The sequence below is a fragment of the Prionailurus viverrinus genome, chromosome A3, assembly GCF_022837055.1.
Source record: "Prionailurus viverrinus isolate Anna chromosome A3, UM_Priviv_1.0, whole genome shotgun sequence".
NCBI classification, from domain to species: domain Eukaryota; kingdom Metazoa; phylum Chordata; class Mammalia; order Carnivora; family Felidae; genus Prionailurus; species Prionailurus viverrinus.
The window spans coordinates 55,615,803-55,635,795 of record NC_062563.1 but is presented as its reverse complement, the minus strand read 5'-3'; the positions used below and the strand labels follow the sequence as shown (position 1 = coordinate 55,635,795).

The following is a 19,993-nucleotide window of genomic DNA, read 5'->3' as shown; positions in this document are numbered from 1 at the left end:
ATTGCTCCACATTTCAAATTATTAATGGCGGATGTTCACAATGAAGTCAGAGGTGACAGAGGAGTGTGATTTTTAGGGCTGACAAAAACATACATAAGGTTATCAAAAATTGAGTCTCACACTGCACATTAACTAAGGATCTCCAGTGTTAGTTGTCTCCTTCTGCGTAAACACTTTAGAGTGATTACTGTGGCTTCTAATTTTAAGGGGTTAATACCAAGTTGTTTACTTTCTAATCACATGTTCAAGAACTATTAAAAAAAACGCACAGAGTAGCAGGGATAATTTATTTCAAGAGGTTGCCCTTTAAGTCAAGTATCTCTTGAATTTTTAAATAGCTTGATTGTTCGGTTTTAAAGGAAATCATAAACATTAAAGTAACACAGCTTGAACAGCTAAAGATATATTTGCCAAATATATTACGAAATATAATTTAAGAGGTACATTTTCTCAAAATCAAACTCTTCCCATTTTACGATACATAACTTACTGGAAATTATTTTGGAACCTCCTCTTGATCCAGTTAATAAAAGAGGAGAAATTACACTTGAAGATCATCTAAATATGTTTTTAAACGAATTTAAGTCTCCATTTCATGTAATTAGAATACAGAGAAATGGACTTTTCTTTGCATGGTAAGTGTCTTTTGTTTCTTAAGAGAAAAGCCTGGGCACGGCGGGTACGCAGGGAAAGCGTTGCATCTGCACGCTGTTTAAAAGCAGCATGTGAAGGTGCACGGGTGTCATCCTGTCAAAATTCATCAAGAAAAGCAACATCGGAAAGATCAAGTATACAAAAATAGAAAAAACTTAGCAAATGCAATTACACTTGCATCTTCTAATGAATTTTTATTTTATTGTCTGCAGTATGCACAGTTCATTCGGCTGCTAGAAAGGTTATTGACAGTGGAGTGCAGTGCCGAAGAAGAAGAGTTTGTGCAGAGGTTTCGTAGGAGTGTAACTGTTCAATCAAGAAAACAGCTGATTGAACCCTTGCAGTATGACGGGCAAGGAATGGCCTTCAGCACAAGCGAAGGTAATGACACTCTGGGGAGAGAAAATAAATTTCGTGAAAACGGAGAAACTATAGTTATTTTTATTTGCTCTTGCTCCCTGGTATTCATTTGGTTCATTTGGGGGGTTTTTTCTTTGTGTTTTTGTTTTGTTTTGTTTTGTTTTGTTTTGTTTTGTTTTGTTTTGTTTTTCACTGATGCCACATTGGATTTTCTGATTTTCAAGGCTCTACTGAAGTTTTGAAAATCTGAACCTTTTAAGGCCCCAAGAAAAAATGTGGATGTTTGCCTACACAATCACGTTAACACTTTATTTTCGCAGATCTATGTTAAATCTTTTTATTTTCACCTTTTCAACTGCCAGAAAGAAAAAATGTTCCTAATAAAGGTTTCCTGTGTAAAATGAAAATGCTCGGGAAATCTGCTTGTCAGATACCGAATCCGTGAAACGTGGTCCTCGCCTCCCTTCTTCCTTGTGGCCAGGCGGACATTCATTTTGCTGCTGCTTTTAAGGACCGACCCTGTTACATGATAGACTTGCAGCTCTTCAAAATTGAAGAAACGAGTGTTTTCAAAGAAATGGGACCTTTCCTGAGGAATCCTTTCATTTCTCCCGATGATATTTTTTCATACCCCTCATATATTTGTAAAAGCTGTCGGATTAAATACACTCTGATGGATTGTAAACGACAAACACTGTAAATTGGTCGTTTTTCTCAAGTATCATAAATACATAGGAATCATCTCACTGCTTATTGAAACTGATTGAAAATCATTGTGGTATTCCTAAAATGCAATTGAGGAACAAAACTACCCCATAATAAGCTTTACTACATGGATTATGGTGTAGTCACCTGTTTTGTTTTTGTTTGACTTACAGTAGTTCTAGAACTTCCCTATGCCCCCTGTATAAATTGTCATTCTGGGGTGTGGGGGGGGGAGGAATCTAATGTTGTTTTATCGGTCTCAAAGCATTGGCCTAACGGCCAATATCTTAAAAGACTTTCCCTGGTAGAAATTTTATATTTTAAAGGTAAAAGAAAGAGTGCAAAAGCAGAAGCCGTTGTTTATGAGCATGGAAGTGGAAGAATAAAAGTAAATGGAATCGATTATCTGCTTTACTTCCCAGTGACACAAGACAGGTTAGTTTCTGCTTTTGCGTTTGCTTTTCGTCTTTGTTCTTTATATTAAGGGGGCTTCCGATTTTCCGATTATGTATGTCTGAATGATGGTTTCTCTTTACCAGTGTAATTAATTTATCAAACTAGCTAGAGGGAAGCTACCACTATTCTTTATGTAGCTTTTCAGGTTTTGGAAAAGCGTCTCTAGAATTCCTCATCAGTTGAATCTTCCTCCTCTCTTCATCAGCTCCTACTGGAAGTGGAGTATTTGGGATGTAGCTCACATTCTGGAATGCAGACTATGCCAGAAGGAAAGAAGAGTAGACTACCACCTTGTGTTTCCCTAGTTGGGGGGCGGGGGGGTGGGCAGTGGATCCACACAAAAAAACAAAAACCAACCTTGGCCCTTACATGGGAAATATTAGAAAAAGTCTGCTTTGTCACTTTGGATTTTTCCTACTCAAAGGAAATTGATTATATATTGAGCAGGCAATGAAACCTGACGTTTATGTGTTAAAGTAGGAGCTCATCAGGCTTTGCTTTAGTTCCCAGGGCTAAATATGGCAGCTTTATGTTTGGAACTTTGTAGCCCATGGAGAAACAGACATTAATCATAAACAGGTATCAGAATTCAAGTCCTCGAAACATGATCCTCTTTGATCTCTGTGGGTCACTATCTAAAGGCCTCTTTTGGAGACGGTTATTATTTTTCTAGTAGTTACTGTCCTTATCCACAGGTAACACAAGTTCTGCATGATCAGGCCCTCCTCTTTAATCCTCCTGTTCCCTGAATGTGTGGTGTGCTGTTTAAGGTGAAAGGGGGCAGGAGCTCTTAGGATCCCCATGCTTATGTAAGGAAAAGAGAACCCTGTTAGTGTAGTGCAAGCTTCTGGACTGCATACTTACTTCAGGAAATGTATGTTTATTTTATTGCCATATATGTCTGGGTCAAAGAGTAACCAAGTCCGTTCAGCTTGTAGTTCACGGAGTGAACTAATTCTGCCGTCCCTCTTGCAGGGAGATGGGTGGAGGAAGCCCTTCTTTCCCTTCAGAAAAGCCAAAGAGAGACCCAGAACTTGAGCATTGGGAACTGCTTGGAGCAAAGGCATTTGACCCTAACTGTCAGTTTGCTTTCAGATAGAGCTCCCGATGATTTAACAAGTCTCAGTTTATGGCTTGGTCTCATAATTAAGTGGTAGCCTTACAATCCTTAGAACTTGTTTTTCACTCTGAATTCAGCAGGCATCTGCTAAGGATTGTCCGTGTACGCAGTCCTGTTCTGGGCGTTGTGAAGAGATCAGAGCTGTTGAAGATAACGATTTCTGTCATTAAGAAACTTCTTCTCTGGGAAGCCTAAGGCTAGTCTTGGCGGGAATGGGCCCCCAGACCATCTCGTCTTTAAGCGGTTGCAGGGATTTGGGGCAGTTGTGCTAGCTGTGGGCTGGCCTTTCCTCATGCGGAAGCAGCTCGAGAGCTTACAGATTCCGCAGCGAGGCGGCCACTGACCAGTAGGAAGACAGCTGAACGGAGAATCAGATGATCTTGCTTCTAGTTCTGTTTTCTAGTTGTGTGACCTTTGCCCAGATACTTATAGGTCACTTGGCTAGTCAGCAGGAGAGAGTTGGACTTCATCTCTCAGATGCTCTTCTGAAAGTCCGCTGGACTGCTAGCTGTCTCTCCGGAGCCCTTTCTTCAGGCTGTTTGCACAAACATAGCAGACAGATCATTGGGAGCACTGACTGTGTTGCCTTCCCAGGGTTATCAGAAAACTTGTTCATTCGTTCATGTGTCACTTACACATTTGTTACTATGTGCCTAGCACTGTGGGATACAAGGATTAATAGCCCTTCTGATTTGGAAAGGCCTTTGCTCCATCAGCCAACCATTAAAGCAACTCTGAGTTGATCATCTGTACAAAAGAAACACGTTCCTCACACAACACTAGCCATGTAATAGGGGAGATAAGGTTAGCATTCTGAGTGGTTACAGAAAAAAAAAAGTATGCATTTGTACAGATGCTAAGTTACAGGCTTTTGAATTGGTGCCATAAGGGGTAGTGTTCAGAGAAGAGAAAGGAAATGGTTTTATTTTTATTTTTTTTCAAAATAGCTTTGGTTATATAACAAAGAACAAAACAAATTTGATTCTTTTTTTTTTTTTAATTTTTTTTAATGTGTATTTATTTTTGAGATAGAGACAGAGCATGAGCAGGGGAGGGGCAGAGAGTGAGGGAGACACAGAATCTGAAGCAGGCTCCAGGCTCTGAGCTGTCAGCACAGAGCCCGACATGGGGCTCAAACTCACAGGCCGTGAGATCATGACCTGAGCCGAAGTCGGACGCTCAACCAGCTGAGCCACTCAGGCACCCCAAATTTGATTCTTTTAGCCCAGGATTTCCTCTGAGATGCCTGCAAGAAGATGAAGGCTGGTTTTGCCTATGTTCGTTTGCAGTCCAGAGGAGCGAAAATTGATAGCTGTAGGTAATCATTTCCCTTTGGGTGTTTTTTCATCTGCGTATAAATTTAGTTTTGTTCCTCCGTGTGCACCAGCTTTCCAACCGTCCAGACCCTTCACGATGGTCTGTCTTACCTTGACCGGTCCATCTCAGTCACTGTAGTATATCTGGAGTAGATGGTAGAATGTACGTCTTCTGAATTTTAGTCTAGGTTTCTTTTTTTTTTTTTTTTTTTAATTTTTTAATTTTTTTCAATGTTTATTTATTTTTGGGACAGAGAGAGACAGAGCATGAACGGGGGAGGGGCAGAGAGAGAGGGAGACACAGAATCAGAAACAGGCTCCAGGCTCTGAGCGGTCAGCCCAGAGCCTGATGCGCGGCTCGAACTCACGGACCGCGAGATCGTGACCTGGCTGAAGTCAGGCGCTTAACCGATTGCGCCACCCAGGCGCCCCTCTAGGTTTCTTTATGTAAGCATTTGTTAGGGAATCTTAGAATCTTAGGAATTAAGACAGATAAATGCTTACGCTCCCAAACAAGTGGGTGACCAGAGCTTCTCTTACTAATGTCACGTACCTGTCACTGACTGCTTACCTGCGTTGAGCAGTGCAGAGACCTTCCGTGTGCTATGGAAACAGCATCCCTACTGAAGCAGTGCTATTGCAAACTCCAGTTAACTATGTTCTTGGAAGGTCTTGTTCAGAGAGAAGGTTCTGCCCATGTATCTGCATGTGATTATTTTGCTCATGCAGTCCAAGGAGTACAATGTGAATGTCCCGTCCGCATCAGTCTTTCAGCATCACTGTGGGACAATAAGCTTTATTTGGTGTCCAGAAAGCCACACTGTCAGGTAAAGCAAGCAAATGCAATATAAATTGGCTTTGCTAAATATTCAGTAGAGGTATTAAGGCAAAATAGCAGGGGCGCCTGGGCGGCTCGGTCGGTTGAGCGTCTGACTTCGGCTCAGGTCGTGATCTTGCAGTTCGTGAGTTCGAGCCCCCCAACAGGCTCTGTGCTGACAGCTCAGAGCCTGGAGCCTGCTTCTGATTCGGTGTCTCCCTCTCTCTCGGCCCTTCCCTTGCTCACACTCTGTCTCTCTCTCAAAATAAATAAAGGTTTAAAAAACTTCAAAGAAAAAATAGCAAAATCCAAGTCCCTGACAGAGGCAGTGGTGAACACTGTACCTGGTACATAAATGATGTTCGAATACTTGCTGGGTTGAGCGAGAGAAGCTCCAGGGCCGTGTCGTGTCTGTGTTCCGGTCTCTAATCCGGGGGTGCCTGCCCGTGCCCGAGTGGGCACTCCCTGACTGCTGCGGGAAGCAGGCCTGGCTGGGGTTGTGCGGCGTCACCTGGCACCCGGCGGGTAGTGGGACCCCGCCACTTCGAGAACTGGTAATAGGAATGGGTGTTTCGGCGGGGGGAGCGTGGGGCTGAGAGGAGTGGAATGTGGTGCCAAGACTTTTAAAAACCAACCACGCCAGGATGAACAGCACACACTAGACAGGTATTTATGGTACGCCTTGTTCAGCGAGTCCAGATGGCATTTGACGTTGCTTGCCGACTGAATCCAGAGAGATTCAGCTGACGAGGGGAGGTCCCCCACTTTGAGGCTTCCTTACGAGGTTATCCTCGAGCTTCGCAAGGTTCTCGTGAGAGAAAAAGGGGTCAGCAGTGAGAGAGCGTATATCGCCGTATCCAGGAAGAAGGAGTCAACCTCGCATTCCAAGTATCAGAAATACCAGTCGTCCTTCACTTAATGGGTTTGGCCATGAAGTATGATCTCTGGCAAGCCTCATACGCTTTGTATACATGTTGAGAATGTGAGCAGTTCCTAAAGCGGGTATCTTTACAGTAAACTTCCTTTCCTTGTGACGCGTTTTAGAGAACAGCTGATGTTCCCTTTCCACTTCCTGGACCGGCTTGGAAAACACGATGTGACCTGCACCGTGTCGGGTGGTGGGCGGTCTTCGCAGGCGGGGGCCATACGCTTGGCGATGGCCAAAGCCTTGTGCAGTTTTGTCACCGAGGAAGAGGTCGAGTGGATGAGACAAGGTACGCGCTGAGGTGGGAGTTGGGGGTGGGGGGGCAGCTGTCTCCGTGCGATCTGTAAGTGGTCACGGAGTCCCGCACCAGTTACCAGAAATCAGAGAGTACTTGGTATCGCAGATTGCTGGCTTCTCTTTTCGTGCTCCAGGATCATAACAGTGTTTTACGGTTTTGATTTCTGTGAGGTGAGTTTGAATTAAAAAAAGAAAAGGAGGTCCTCCCGGCGTCCGGGAAAGTTTCTTTTGGCCTTTAAGGCCTAACCTCTTATCCAGTGTAGCAAGCGCTACTCCATTGTGTTTCACAGGTGAACCGGTGATGGGTTTCTTTGGTTTTTTGGTTTTTTGTTTTTATTTTTTTAATGTTTGTTTATTTCTGAGACAGAGTATGAGTGGGGGAGGGGCAGAGAGAGAGGGAGACACAGGATCCGAAGCAGGCTCCAGGCTCTGAGCTGCCAGCACAGAGTCTGATACGGGACTCGAACTCACAAACCGTGAGATCATGACCTGAGCCGAAGTCGGTCGCTCAACCGACTGAACCACCCAGGCGCCCCCCGGTGATTGTTCTATCATAGAAATTTGTAACTGTTTGGTGTAATAACCAAGCCCATACTGTTTCCAACTCATTGGAGATTTTTGTTTTTCCACTGTGATGTGGCTGTGAATTTTATGTTGTCTCCTTCACTGCAACACTCTTGTCACCTCACCATGAATACAAGAGTCTGTGCAGTGTGAGAAAGAATACACAGTCAATATGTCCATTAGGGCCCCACTTTCACACTTAACTACAAATCAGGGCAGTTCTAGCTGAAGGTCACCCTCGAACTGTTCACAAAGGGAAGAAAGCTCTGGCTGCATGGCCTGGGCGAGTCACTTAGCGCCTCTGTGCCTTTACTTCCCCTCTGGGCACGCAAGCTGGCCTCTGCACCCCCTGCCCTCCCACAGGAGCCGCTGGGTCCTCACTCCGTGCTGCAGATTAGCACCGCTTAGGGCTTAAGTTAGTTGAGTTTTTAAGCCTCTTAAAAGTCTGTAAACAAATTGATTTTTAAGAAACCCACTGTTTTGTGGGATTCATATCTAGTCATTAAAGTAACTTGTAGGACCTTACTTAACAGTTCTGCTAGTTTGACTTACTGTGTATATTAAAAAGTAATAAAGTGTTATTATTTATAATTCAAACTAGAATTTAGACAAGTCATGTCTGCATTTTGTCCAAAATACTGTTTTATTCCATGCCTTTAAAAATTTTTTTTTTCAACGTTTATTTTTATTTTGGGGACAGAAAGAGACAGAGCATGAACGGGGGAGGGGCAGAGAGAGAGGGAGACACAGAATCGGAAACAGGCTCCAGGCTCTGAGCCATCAGCCCAGAGCCCGACGCGGGGCTCGAACTCACAGACCGCGAGATCGTGACCTGGCTGAAGTCAGACGCTTAACCGACTGCGCCACCCAGGCGCCCCTATTCCATGCCTTTTAAAGACAAGTAAATGCAAAAACTTACATAACAAGTGATTGAGGTTTCCCTTTGCTTTACGGCCATTCACATACTCCTAAAAAGATACCTGCACCTGTATGCAGTGACAAGAAGTGCTAGTTTTGGAAGAGTGAGAAAGACACTGAAAGACTGGGGTCTGTTTACATATTTATAAAAGCAATGTAAGAGCTTTCTTATCACTGGTATTCTTGAAATCTGTGGTTCCAGCCACCACTGGGGCACATTATTTGGGGCATATGTTTGAGAATAACTCATTAATTGCCTAGAAATCTTAATTGCTCCTGATGATTAAGAGAGTGGAAGCTTCCAGAAGTTTCTTTTCTCAGATATGTTTGATAAGTCATACTGTATGTGTTTGTGAACTCATGTTCTTAACCTATAGTGCCCATATACTCCCTCTTACTTCACCATACAGTGCTGCTTTTCTGCCTCTTCTCCATTCGAACTTCCACACCTGTAATAATAAGTCGGCGACGTAAGTCCAGTCACAGTGAAGAGTGCCCGCCCACATAAGAGCAGACTTAAGTTGAACAGGCTTAAAAACTACAAGAACCCATGGCCCTCATGGGATAAGTAAGGAGAGCAGACTCAAACAACGTAGCTGGTGTTTGTCTCGAAATGGGGAGAATGTCCTAAAAGAGTGAAAGCAAACTGCTCTCATGAGATTTATTCCAGGCTGGTAAATTATTACAGGTCTGGTTGCTTTCCGGCTAGGCAGCGTGCTATTTCCATGGTTCATAAAGGCCTCTCTCTCTACACTGCAGCTGGACTGCTGACTGCCGATCCACGGGTCAGAGAACGGAAGAAGCCAGGCCAGGAGGGAGCCCGCAGAAAGTTTACCTGGAAGAAGCGCTAAGTGTTCTTTCACAGGAGAGGAGAGGAAACGCTGTGTATATGTGCCCGGCATGCGGCAGACATATAATAAATATTTGCCGGCCAGTGTGAGGGCAACACTATCGGGCGTTTGAGTTGTGAGACGGTTTATTTTTAAATGCTACTTCGTAAAGGTTACCCTGTAAATACAATTTTTAAAACATGTTTAGCTTCATTCTGCTGCTTTATTTTTTAAACTTTTTCAGAAGGTAGTTTTAGAAGCATGATTCATAGAATTTTGGCATATTAGATCTGAAAGGAACATTCAACAAAATCTAGTCAAGTAACCTCATTCTGCAGACGAGAAGGCCCGGCCTCCAAAATGAAGGGACCCACCAGCGCTACACTGCTAACTGAACAAGAGAGGTTGACCAGAACTCGCTTCTCCTGCTGCTGTGGTTTTCCCGTACGGCGGCTGTTATCCCGTATTTTTCAAACTGAGAGGTGAGGATGCTTGTTCAGAAGAATGAAGTAAGCTGTGAGCGTCTTTGTCAGGAGCCGGAGAGGGCTGGGCTGCCAGGCGTCAGAGGAGTGGCTTCAGACAACAGGCCAGTCTCCCGCCGGCCCCTGGCAGCCACCATCCTCCTGTTTCTATGGGTTCAACTTCGTAAAGATGCTACATAGAAGCGACACCGCGTGCTGTTGGTCTTCATCCAGCTTCTTGCCCCGAGCGTAACGCTCTCCACGTCAGGTACACGCTTTCAGCTACAAGGTGAATTAGTTCTGAGGATCTAACATGGTGATGATGATACTGTACTGTTACAATGGAAGTTTGCTTAGAGAGTAGACCAGAAGCACTCTCACCAAAAAAGGTGGGGCGGGGGGGGGGGTGTAACTCTGCAAGGTGATGGTTGGGTTCATTAACTTGATGGTAGGAACCCTTTCACAAGTCATGTATATGTGCACTAGCCACCCCCCACCCCACCCCGGGCATTTGTTCCAAGACGCCCAGTGGATGCCTGAAAGCACAGATGGTACCAAACCCTGTACATACCGGGGCTTTATCCTGCACATAAATATCATGATAAAGTCTAGTTGATGAATTAGGCATAGCAAGAGATTAACAGTAATAAAATAGAACAATTACAATGTGCTGTGATAAGAGTTACGTGAATGTGGTCTCTTCAAAATACGTTTCTGCACCGTATCCCCCCTTCTCATGCTGCCATGAGATGACAAGATGCCCACGCGAGGTGATGCGGTGAGGTGTGTGCCCTGGGCCTTGGGACATAGTGTTAGGCCACTGCTGACCTTCTGATAAAGTAGCAGGAGGGTCTTGTGCTTCCGGACAGGGGTTGACCTCGGGTATCTGAAACCACAGATAAGGGGGACTACTGGATACCACATCATCGTACTGTACATCTGAAATATATTACTACAACTTCGTCAGTTCTACCTCAGTAAAGCTGCAGAGAGAGCCAAATGGAATTAGAGTCTGTAATCACTGCTATAGTGTCAACAAGAGACTAACCCAGGGGAGGGAGGTGCTCCCCCAGCCCACAGAGGTCTCAGCAGAGGTGTCCGAGGCAGGAGATCTAGAGGCTCTGAAGGAAGGCGGGGAGGCCGGGAATTCAGAGGCGGAAGAGCAGGGGTGGGGGCCCAGGTGTGGAGTCCTTGACTGCAGGTGACCCCTCCCCGCCCCCCGGGGCGGCCGCGCAGTAGCCATCTGCAGGTCAGCGGCGGGGAGGGCTGCTTCCCCGGTACAGCCTTGGTGCCTGTGTTGGGTCTGAAGGATCACATTTAGGTTTTTGGCCAACAGCTGGACAGACTCCTTAGTCATAGCTAAATGTTAACTTGAGTTGGTTATAGGATTCCTAAAGTTCTTTGAGAAACTTGGATCTTAACTTTATTGCAATTTTGCAGTAGGCTTCTGGCGGGGGAGAAGGTAATTGGTGTCAGAGGTACCTTGAATCTATTTTAATACGGTTGTTTTAATAAATACAATACTTAAAGAATTAGACCCTCAGTGTTCAGTTTTCTTTCTGTAGAGAGTTATCTAGTACTGGTTTCTTTGTAAATGTGGCTTAAAAAAATCTAGGATAAGGTCTGAAACGTGTACATACTTCAGATCCTTGAAGGGTACGGTAACATGAAACATGGGAGGCGTGTCACCGCATCAGACCCAATGCACTATTCATCTCCCACGGAATCGCGGGAAACATGTTCTGTTTTTTTCCTATGCAGCAGTCCTTCTCTTGTGAAGCCCTGGCAGGTTTTGCTCAGCCCCTGCCTGTCCGAGCATGCTTTCTCTCACCTTGACAAGAGAGAAGTGACGTGTGGCCCCGCCGTGCGGTACGGGTCTGCTCAGGGCTTGTAGGTGGCTGTGGGGCCACGAGCGCAGGGCTAGCACCTGCCGCCCTCCTGCCAGATGGGCAGGGCCGAGCACACATGCGCCGGCTGGAGGCTCTCCTGGCAGGTCCCTCGGTGTAGTGGAGGAGACCAAGTGGAGGAGGTCTCGTGGGAAAGCGGTGCAGTCACAGTGAAGCCAGGAATGGAGCCACTGACCAGGGTCCTGAAGGACAGGAAACCCAGCAGAGACGGGAGTGGGGTAAGACGTGGGAGTGCAGACTCCAGCAGCAGGAGACAGGCAGGAGGCAAGTTTACGGACGTTTGGATGTTCCAGGAACTGAAGGAAACCTGAGGGCTGGGGTACTGCCGGTGGGTTAGGTTGCCACGGAAACCCAGCCAGGTCTGTGGCAGCGGGAAATGTTGGAGAGATGTCCCTGCTCACCGCCCAGGGGGATTCATAGCCTTTGAGAGAATAGCAACGAGGGCTGAGATTAGAACAAGGATTTCAAACTGTTAGCCACACGACTCCCTTATTTTAGCTATTAGGTAGGATCATAGCACATAGTACAGTTGTCCTTTGAGCTGCACAGGCCAACTTACATGTAGATTTCTTTTCTTTTTTTTTTTTTTAATTTTTTTTTTTCAACGTTTATTTATTTTTGGGACAGAGAGAGACAGAGCATGAACAGGGGAGGGGCAGAGAGAGACGGAGACGCAGAATCAGAAACAGGCTCCAGGCTCTGAGCCATCAGCCCAGAGCCCGACGTGGGGCTCGAACTCACGGACCGCGAGATCGTGACCTGGCTGAAGTCGGACGCTTAACCGACTGCGCCACCCAGGCGCCCCGTGGATTTCTTTTCAATAAGCACAGTACTGTGAATATATCTTACGATTTTTCGTAATAACATTTTCTCTAGCTTGACTATAAGAATATATAATAAATATACATAAGATGTTTTGAACAAGTATTTGTCATCAGGAAGGCTTCCGGTCAACAGTAGGCTATTAGTAGTTAAGTTTTGGGGGAGTCAGAAGTTACACAATTTTCTCCTGCATCGGGGTCAGTGCCCCAAGTCCCCACGTTGTACAAGGGTCATCCTATAACAGAATATGAGTGTTAAGTGCCACCTTCCTGTAAGGCAGCTCTAGGGAACACGCTCCGAAATCTGTCCCTCATGCAGATCACAGTTGTTGCAGGAGCAAGAGGGACTCGAAGTAGGGGACCCCTCTGGAGACTGCAGTGACACTGAGGGAGCAAGCAGAGTGACCAGAAAGGAGATGGGTGTGTGGAATGTTCCAGAGATGGCCTGGACAAAGGTGACAGACTACTGTAGGAAGCAGGGGCTGTAGATACCAAGCAGGAGAGTAAGCGGGCATCTGGTAATTCAGAGAACCACAAACCCAGGAAGGGCAGTTGGTGGCAGAGGGGACAGTGACACGACAGGGGCCGGCTTGGGTTTTGCGGAGTTTCCGGTGTTTGGGGACTGCTGAGTGGTGCTGCCCGGCACACACTTGGGAACCGAGAGGCTGTAACTCGGATCTTATGGATCTTGTGGATCTTGCGTGCGTCAGGCTGGAGACCTATTGGGGAGGCCGTCACATGGTGGGGCATTTGCAGGCGGCTGGAAGGGATGCACAGCAGAAAGAAGGCAGAGACTCCGCTCTGGGCTTTAAAGCCTGAGGTAGGGAGAAGAGCCAGAAGCAGCACCAGTGACGGTGGAGGAAGGAGGACATCTGGGGGGTGAAGCTGTTGGTGTCTTCCCCGTGCGGGCCAGGCAAGTGCTGGCTCCGGCGGAGACGCGGGTTTGTGTGCTCGGCAGATCACCCTGCCCTCTGAGTCTCAATTTCCTCACGTCAGGGTGGGGTCACGGTCTGCCCTGGCAGTGCCCGCATCAAGTAAGATAAAGTGGGAAAGCCTGTTCCAACTGCAGCCCAGGCACCGGGCCATCCGAGTGTGGGGATGGGGCAGCCAACCAAGAGGATTAAATCGGCTCCAAGCCCTTGTTTCTTTGCTCAGCTGGAGGTGGGCTCTTTCGCAAACAAGTGGTTAGGGCAGGAGCAGCAGGCACTTGGCTTTCCAGCCTCTGGTTCGTGACCTTCTCAGCCACCTTGGTCGGAAACTTGGGGAGTGTGTCCGAACACCCCACCCACTGGGTGTGTGGACAGCGTTGGGAAGGGCTGATAAGAGCCAGTTTCTTAAAGTAGGCATTTGACAAGATTATGGCCTCGAGATAACAGCAAGAGCTAATGGCTTCTGTAGTTCCTACTCGGTGCCAGATACTGTTCTAAATACTTGGCAAATTTAATCCCTGCAGGAACCCTGTTAGATAGACACAGAAAAATCATCGCCCAGGGAGGTTAAGTAACTTTCCCAAAGTCACACAGTGAGGAAGCAGCCAAGCCAGGTTGAAATCTGGAAAATCGGCTCCAGCATGTGTGCTCTGAACCCACCGAGGCAGGATGGGATGAGCATGTGAGCCGCCCGACCACCTGTGCTCACATGGCCCACATTGTTTGGTGCAGTCAGAAGATTCGACAGAGGAGGCGGGGCTTCCGGCAGATCCTAATGGACAGGTAAGCATTGATTACTTCGCATTTGTACCATACCCTACGTAGAGCCTGCATCACATCCAAAGAGGGGTGTCATAGCCACGCCATTGAGATGGGATCACTAGGACAACAGTGGTGGGCCAGATGCCTGGGGAGAAGGTTCTAGGCGAGGCGTGGACGACGACAGCAGTCCAGGGACGGAGCCCGAGGAAGGTGAGACCCCCGCCAGTTTGCCCACGATGGCCCAGCCTCCACCCCTCATTGTAATTGGTTATCTCAGTAGAACTGCTAAGTAGTTCTGTCTTTTGCTCCCCACACTTCAGGGCATAGGTGAAACCTTCCAGTCCTTTCCAAGGTCTTGTGGCTCTGTCATTTTTCCTGGGCGTAGGTCCAGTCCATCGCTCTCACAAGATGCCCAAAGGGCTCCCTCCCTGTAATGGTAAGGACCACTGGCAGAAGGTTTTTGTTTTGTTTTGCTTAAGGAAAACAAGCCTGGCCTTTGGGGGCAGGCCCGAATGCGGTGGGTGAGGCAGAGCAGATGTTGTAGGACACTGGGGAGAGGCGCTGCACCCGGTGGGGGCAGAGGGTTGGGGAGATGGGTCCATGGGTGTCCACTTAATACGCCTTCCACAGGTGATACATTGGATTCTCATTCTGCACTGTTACATGATAAAAGTAACTGCAGGGCCACCCTGAGGCGGTCTGTGGAGGTTTCAGAACAGTCTCTGGAGTTCGTGACTGTGACCTCGAGCAAGCTGACCTCCTTACCCCTCGATTGCTCATTCGCGAAGTGGGGAGAACAGTGGCACACGTCCAAGGATCACGAGGAGTCCTGAAACCACAGGAAGTGCTCTATAAACGTTGGCTGTGACTCTCATCAAAAGATCCCTCTTTCGCCTCTGTCATTCGGCTAAACAAAAGTGCATGGTGACCCACGAGCTTGGAAGAAGTGGTGATGTCAGCAGGTGGTTTCCTTGAAAATGAAGGAGCACGTCATTCAGTAGGTGTTTTCCTCCTCGTGTTCACGGACTACCCAAAACAAACTGAAACACAGTGGCACAAATGGTGGAGCGATTTGATGTTGCAGAACAAGTGTTTCCGTGTCTGTGAAAAGATCCAGGCCAGACTGGATCCAGGGACACACAGACATCGGGAGTGTTTAGCCTGGGAAAGCCCCCAGGGTCACGGTAGAGGGCACCTGGCGAGGTACTTGGAGGCGTTTACGAGGAAGGATCAGTAGGTTGTGTTTTGCAAACACTGAAGTCAAGTGCCTTTAATAGGCTGTAACACAGTCCCCAGAATTAACAGGCACTGAACTATAAAAATAAAAATCATCACCTCACAGAAATGATTGCCCCTTTGGTGAACAACTGTGTGGTGAAAAACAACGGAACTTTCTCCTATTCCAAGCCTTTGGCTAAAACAATCAACGCATAACTAAAAACCGGAAATAATTTTTGAACACTGACCTATAAAAGCTACTGAACATCACTACTGTGCACAAAGTCTTAGCAAAGAATTTTTGCTGTCATTTTACAGGAAGTAGAATACAAATCATTACTGAGGTGCAAAGTGTGCAAAGGATTTTCAAAGAAGAAGTCAAGTGCTATCATAGTATTACTCGTCCGTCAATCATAAACCGTTAGCTTCTTAAACTAAAGCATCAATATAGGCACCAAATGGCTCAGTCGGTTAGGCATCGGACTTCGGCTGAGGTCATGACCTCACAGTTCATGAGTTTGAGCCCCGCGTCAGGCTCTGTGCTGATAGCTCAGAGACTGGAGCCTGCGTTGGATTCTGTGTCTCCCCACTCCCATGCTTACTCTCTGTCTCTCAAAGAAAACAAAACAAAACAAAAACTAAATCAATGAAATTAGTATCATAGATAGATAGACAGATATAGATATATATATCATATTAGTATCATATATATGATATATATGAAAGGAACCACAGATCAAGTATTTCACTAGGATTAGAAGACACTTCAAGTTTCCTCGTGTAAGTCATAAATGATTATGGAGCAGAGACCTGTATTAACCATGTGTTTCTGATGCGTTCACATCCTGGGGCCAGACCTGCCTGCCAGCGAACCTTTCATATGCAAACCAACCGGTCCAGCCTCCACACCCCCAGCCACCGCCTGTTTTGGCTGTCACTCTTGAGGACACCCTCCTCCTGCCCTAATCACCTCAAGGCTATGTGTCCCAGCTGCCCCTGGTGCTGCCCTGCATGGCCCAGTGTGGCACTGCGTGCCCATTCCTCTCGGGAACTGTGACAAAAGACTTTCCCATGGCAGTCACCTCCTGATCTGTTGGCCTCACCATACCCGAATCATAATAAAACCTACATGGTCAACAAGGCTTCAACCATGAAAGGCACTGCTATACTATGACCTCTCTGTTCTACGATTGCGGTAACTTCTCTATGTTAGTGCTTTTTGTTATTCAATTTACCACCCTTTCCTAGGGTGGTAAATTCCTTTTTTTTTTTTTTTTTTTGTTTATTTATTTTTGAGAGAGAGAGACAGAATGTGTGCAGAGGAGGGGCAGAGAGAGAGAGAGAGAGAGAGAGAGAGAGGGAGACACAGAATCTGAAGCAGGCTTTAGGCTCTTAGCTGTCAGCACAGAGCCCAACGCAGGGCTCAAACTCACAGACTTCAAGATCATGGCCTGAGCTGAAGTCTGGAGCTTAACCGACTGAGCCACCCAGGTGCCCCCCTGTTACTTTTCATTAATTCACCCTTGCTTCAGCTTTAACAAAAGTTAGAAGCACTTCGGGATCTTCTCGGAAAACTGTTCATGAGAAGTCCAAATTCCTTTTGCATTTTCTCAGCACCTGGTTGCACTCATCCTAAAAAAGATTGAAACCTCTTCAGGGGAGCCAGCCTCACAGTGTAAGGCCTTTACCTGAAGGTCAGGAATGAAAAGATTCCTGCCCAGCTCTTCACAATCGTATGTAACCTTCCTGGAAGCCCTCCGCACTGAGGCCACCACGGCTTCTGGAGGAAACTGTTCCCTCACAGTGTCCCCCAAGCATTAAGGTGAATTTCTCTTTTATAATTTTCAAGCATTGCTTCTCTGAAGTGAGGGGAGGAAGTGGCAGAGGGAAGGGAGGTTTTCACAGGGGTGTTCAATGGATAGAGTTAAGGAAACTGAGTATCGGGTCAGTCGGTAGTGGTGTTTGCTTAGGATTGGGTGCTATTAGGACTCTCCTGGTCGTGGGCAGCAAAAGCCCCAAACTTGGACTTTCTACCACAAAGGGGATTTTCCAGGAAGCTCTCAGGATATCTGGCCTATTTGCAGGAAGAGGTGTGCCGCCATCTTGCAGGAAGGGAGTAGCGCCTCAGGTTTGTAGGACGCCATGCTTCCAGAACTCTCACTGCGCCCTCTGCTTCCTTCCCTTCTCGCACAACAGCTACTCCTGCTGGCTCTTGTATCTCCTGCTTCTCAAGGCGCTTCCAGCGATGCCAAGAAACCACTCATGAGCCCACCTCCAGTTGGCTGCAGGGAGCGGGGCTTGTGTTGGAACTGTGGCAGCTCCCACGGAAGGCCATGGTTGGAGCAGGAGACGGGACAACAACTAGAAGACAGCAGGTTCTATTCCCAGAAGGCAGTGGTCCCACAGACAAAAGAACCGTGCATCCCAGGGTCACCCCTGGGCCATCTTAAAACAGAAGCGGCCACTGAAGGTCTGTAGGAGGCAGTCTGAATGCTCTCTCTGCCACACAGTTGCTGGGAGCCCCTGACCATTAAAGAATATGGCCTCTACCCACCTTTCTGGGCTTATTTCTTCCAACACCCTCCCAACAGCCATCTGAGGTGCTGAGGCCTGGCCTCACCATCCCCCCTCGATCTCCTCTGCTCTCACAGCACTGGTCCCATGCAGCAGTCACAGCACTCAGCCGGTAGTGCCTGTGCATGTATTTTCTTCCCACCAGACTGTAAACTCAGCAACGGCAGAAAGAATGTTCAGCTCGTCTTCGTGCCCCACGGCCTGGCTCACAGAAGGGACAGGAAGAGTTCAAGGACTTCATCACTGATTCCTCATAAAAACGGTCAGGTATTTAAAATGGTAGGGATCTGCCTGTCTGCCTTGTGCAGTCTGGACTCTTCTGTGGCCCCACCCACATTCACTGAGAACTCCTTTGGGTCCGGCCCAAAGGCCAGAAGCACCTGGGGCAGGCAATGAGGCTCACTTACTGTCCCCTACAGCTCCTCCTACTTTCCAAGGTTATGAGAAAAATGATCAAGTCAGAGCTGTGTCCCCAGAGTCTCAACTAGAGAAAACAATTAGAAGGCAGGCGATTGCCGCAACTGCGGCAAACAGTTGACTGTGAGGGAGTGAGTCAGAGCAGAGGGCACAACCAGGACAGTCACCAGAGGTGACAGCCATGGGGCCTCCACACTCTGGGCTCACGGGCTCTGAGCCTGGAGGGCCTGGCCCGTATTAGATGCTTGGGAAACCATGACTCTGCCTTCACCAAGCCTCAGCTTTCTCGTTGGACAAATGGAGTCACCGTCTCTGCTTTCCGGGGTTCTGTGGACACTCAACAAACCTGAGCAAAATACCCAGCAGAGTATCTGATGTGGGCACGTTCTTGGTGAATGTGTGTGATGGGGTTCAGGACGGGCCGCCACTTTGGCATATTGATTATTTGGAATTAAAGTTACTTAAAAAGGACACCCTGACCCTCCTTTGTCCCCTGAAAGCAGAAAATGCTCCCCATGTGAAGGCTACCCTCCCTGCACCTGGAGGGTAGAAGGCACCCTTGTCCCCAAAATAGGGCATTCAGGGCCACCAAGGCTGTGCAAACAAACCTCGTTACTTCTTCAATTATTTGCTACCCCCAGCCTCCCAGAGCTCTGCCCGCAGGGTCCCCTAAAAGCAAGATGGTGAGAGCCCTTTCCTTAGGAGAAAACATCTGTGTGCACTAGTTCCTTGGGTACAGCGACTCTGGTAAAGATTTGTCAGGGGTACTTTGCCCTCTGTTGATTCTGTTCCTCCCACAGATGGTCACTGCTTTCTTTTGTCTGTCTTTTGTGTTGTTTGTCACAGGGAAGAAACCCCCACGGTGGAACACAGACATGGGCCCCATCGGCCGGCCGTTCCAGCGGCCTGACACCGATAAGTTCACCGTTCTCGCCAGACCAGCATCTCTTTCGACCGACTTTGCTGTGGGTCCCCTATGTAAAAAGTGAATGAGGTCTTCCTCTGTCTTGTTCTGTGTCCTGAGAGCCTGGCTTTGTGACCAGTGAGAGTATTCCTGCTGGCATCCACCATCTAGAAGGTACATGTACCACTGTGCATCTGGTGGCCAGACCAAGAGACTGGGGATCCGAGACACGAGGTCACAGGCAGTGGTCTCTTTGTCCTTCCATGCCGGCTCTCAGGGGAGTTTGTTATTAGGGGTCCCAGCCCATAGGAGGCCTTTGTCACCCCAACTTTCATTATTTTGAAATAATGTTAGAAAAGCCCCATAAGCCCCATTCCTGGGGCACCTGCCCCATGTCACAGATTAGCGGGTCTGTGACTGCAGGCGTCTCATGTTCCCGTGACAGACCAGAGACACCGTTTTCACTACACTGTTCGCCTGTGACAACAAAGGTCTGTGCTTTCATAGGGTAACTCCAGGGGACTTTGGATTGTGGGGGCTCTGTCTTCTGTACTCACTTTGGAGATGCCACTTGCATCCATGACTAAGACTTACTGATTTATTCTAAGCCTCGGAAGTTACCTCCAGGTCTTTCCATTAAAAAGACTTATTGGATTGAGCCACATTTGGAATAAATATACTAATGGATACCCCACTCGTCAATGGCCAGATGAGGGATGTTTTGAATGGGAAAATTTTCTATATTTAAAAACAAATGTGGGACACCTGGGTGGCTTAGTTAAGCATCCGACTATGACTCAGGTCATGATCTCACAGTTCATGGGTTTCAGCCCCGTGTCAGGCTCTGTGCTGACAGCTCAGAGCCTGGAGCCTGCTTTGGATTCTGTGTCTTTCTCTCTCTGTTCCTCCCCCACTCATGCTCTCTGTCTCTCTCTGTGGAAAATAAGCATTAAAAAAATTTAAAAATTTAAAAATGAAAAAACAAAAACAAATGTAATGAGCTCTCCTCCTACGGAGCTATCTTTCTGGTATCTCTGG

General features: G+C 47.3%; 2 protein-coding genes across 5 annotated transcripts in view; both read left to right on the top strand.

The window, feature by feature from the left end:
- The window catches only part of MRPS9 (mitochondrial ribosomal protein S9), a 65,872-nt gene extending 56,707 nt beyond the window's left edge, over window positions 1–9,165 (top strand). The window contains exons 8-11 of the mRNA XM_047852910.1: window positions 867–1,035; window positions 2,046–2,154; window positions 6,473–6,642; window positions 8,892–9,165. Of these exons, the coding sequence (XP_047708866.1) occupies window positions 867–1,035; window positions 2,046–2,154; window positions 6,473–6,642; window positions 8,892–8,983 (540 nt within the window). The 3' untranslated portion in view covers window positions 8,984–9,165. The remainder of the gene's footprint in view (window positions 1–866; window positions 1,036–2,045; window positions 2,155–6,472; window positions 6,643–8,891) is intronic.
- Window positions 9,166–9,313: 148 nt separating this feature from the next.
- On the top strand, window positions 9,314–19,617 carry LOC125162190 (uncharacterized). 4 transcript variants are annotated; one of them, XM_047852913.1, is made up of 6 exons: window positions 9,314–9,444; window positions 13,906–14,278; window positions 14,473–14,839; window positions 17,257–17,530; window positions 17,780–17,901; window positions 18,898–19,617. In XM_047852913.1, exons 3-6 carry the CDS (start codon window positions 14,795–14,797, stop codon window positions 19,042–19,044), a joined length of 588 nt encoding a protein of 195 aa, XP_047708869.1. In that variant the 5' UTR covers window positions 9,314–9,444; window positions 13,906–14,278; window positions 14,473–14,794; the 3' UTR covers window positions 19,045–19,617. The 4 variants fall into 4 exon arrangements, with proteins under 4 accessions (XP_047708869.1, XP_047708868.1, XP_047708867.1 ...); XM_047852912.1 differs by having other exon boundaries at window positions 16,675–17,530; XM_047852911.1 differs by lacking the exon at window positions 14,473–14,839 and having other exon boundaries at window positions 13,906–14,052.
- The last annotated feature ends 376 nt before the right edge of the window (window positions 19,618–19,993 follow it).

Bases quoted from the DNA above. Each gene is read 5' to 3' on its own strand.
- LOC125162190 (XM_047852911.1), top strand. From the start codon at position 13,984: ATGCCTGGGGAGAAGGTTCTAGGCGAGGCGTGGACGACGACAGCAGTC. The intron at 17,531-17,779 runs GTCTGTAGGAGG...TCTTCCCACCAG, and splicing joins AACAGAAGCGGCCACTGAAG to ACTGTAAACTCAGCAACGGC. The intron at 17,902-18,897 runs GTATTTAAAATG...TGTTTGTCACAG, and splicing joins TTCCTCATAAAAACGGTCAG to GGAAGAAACCCCCACGGTGG.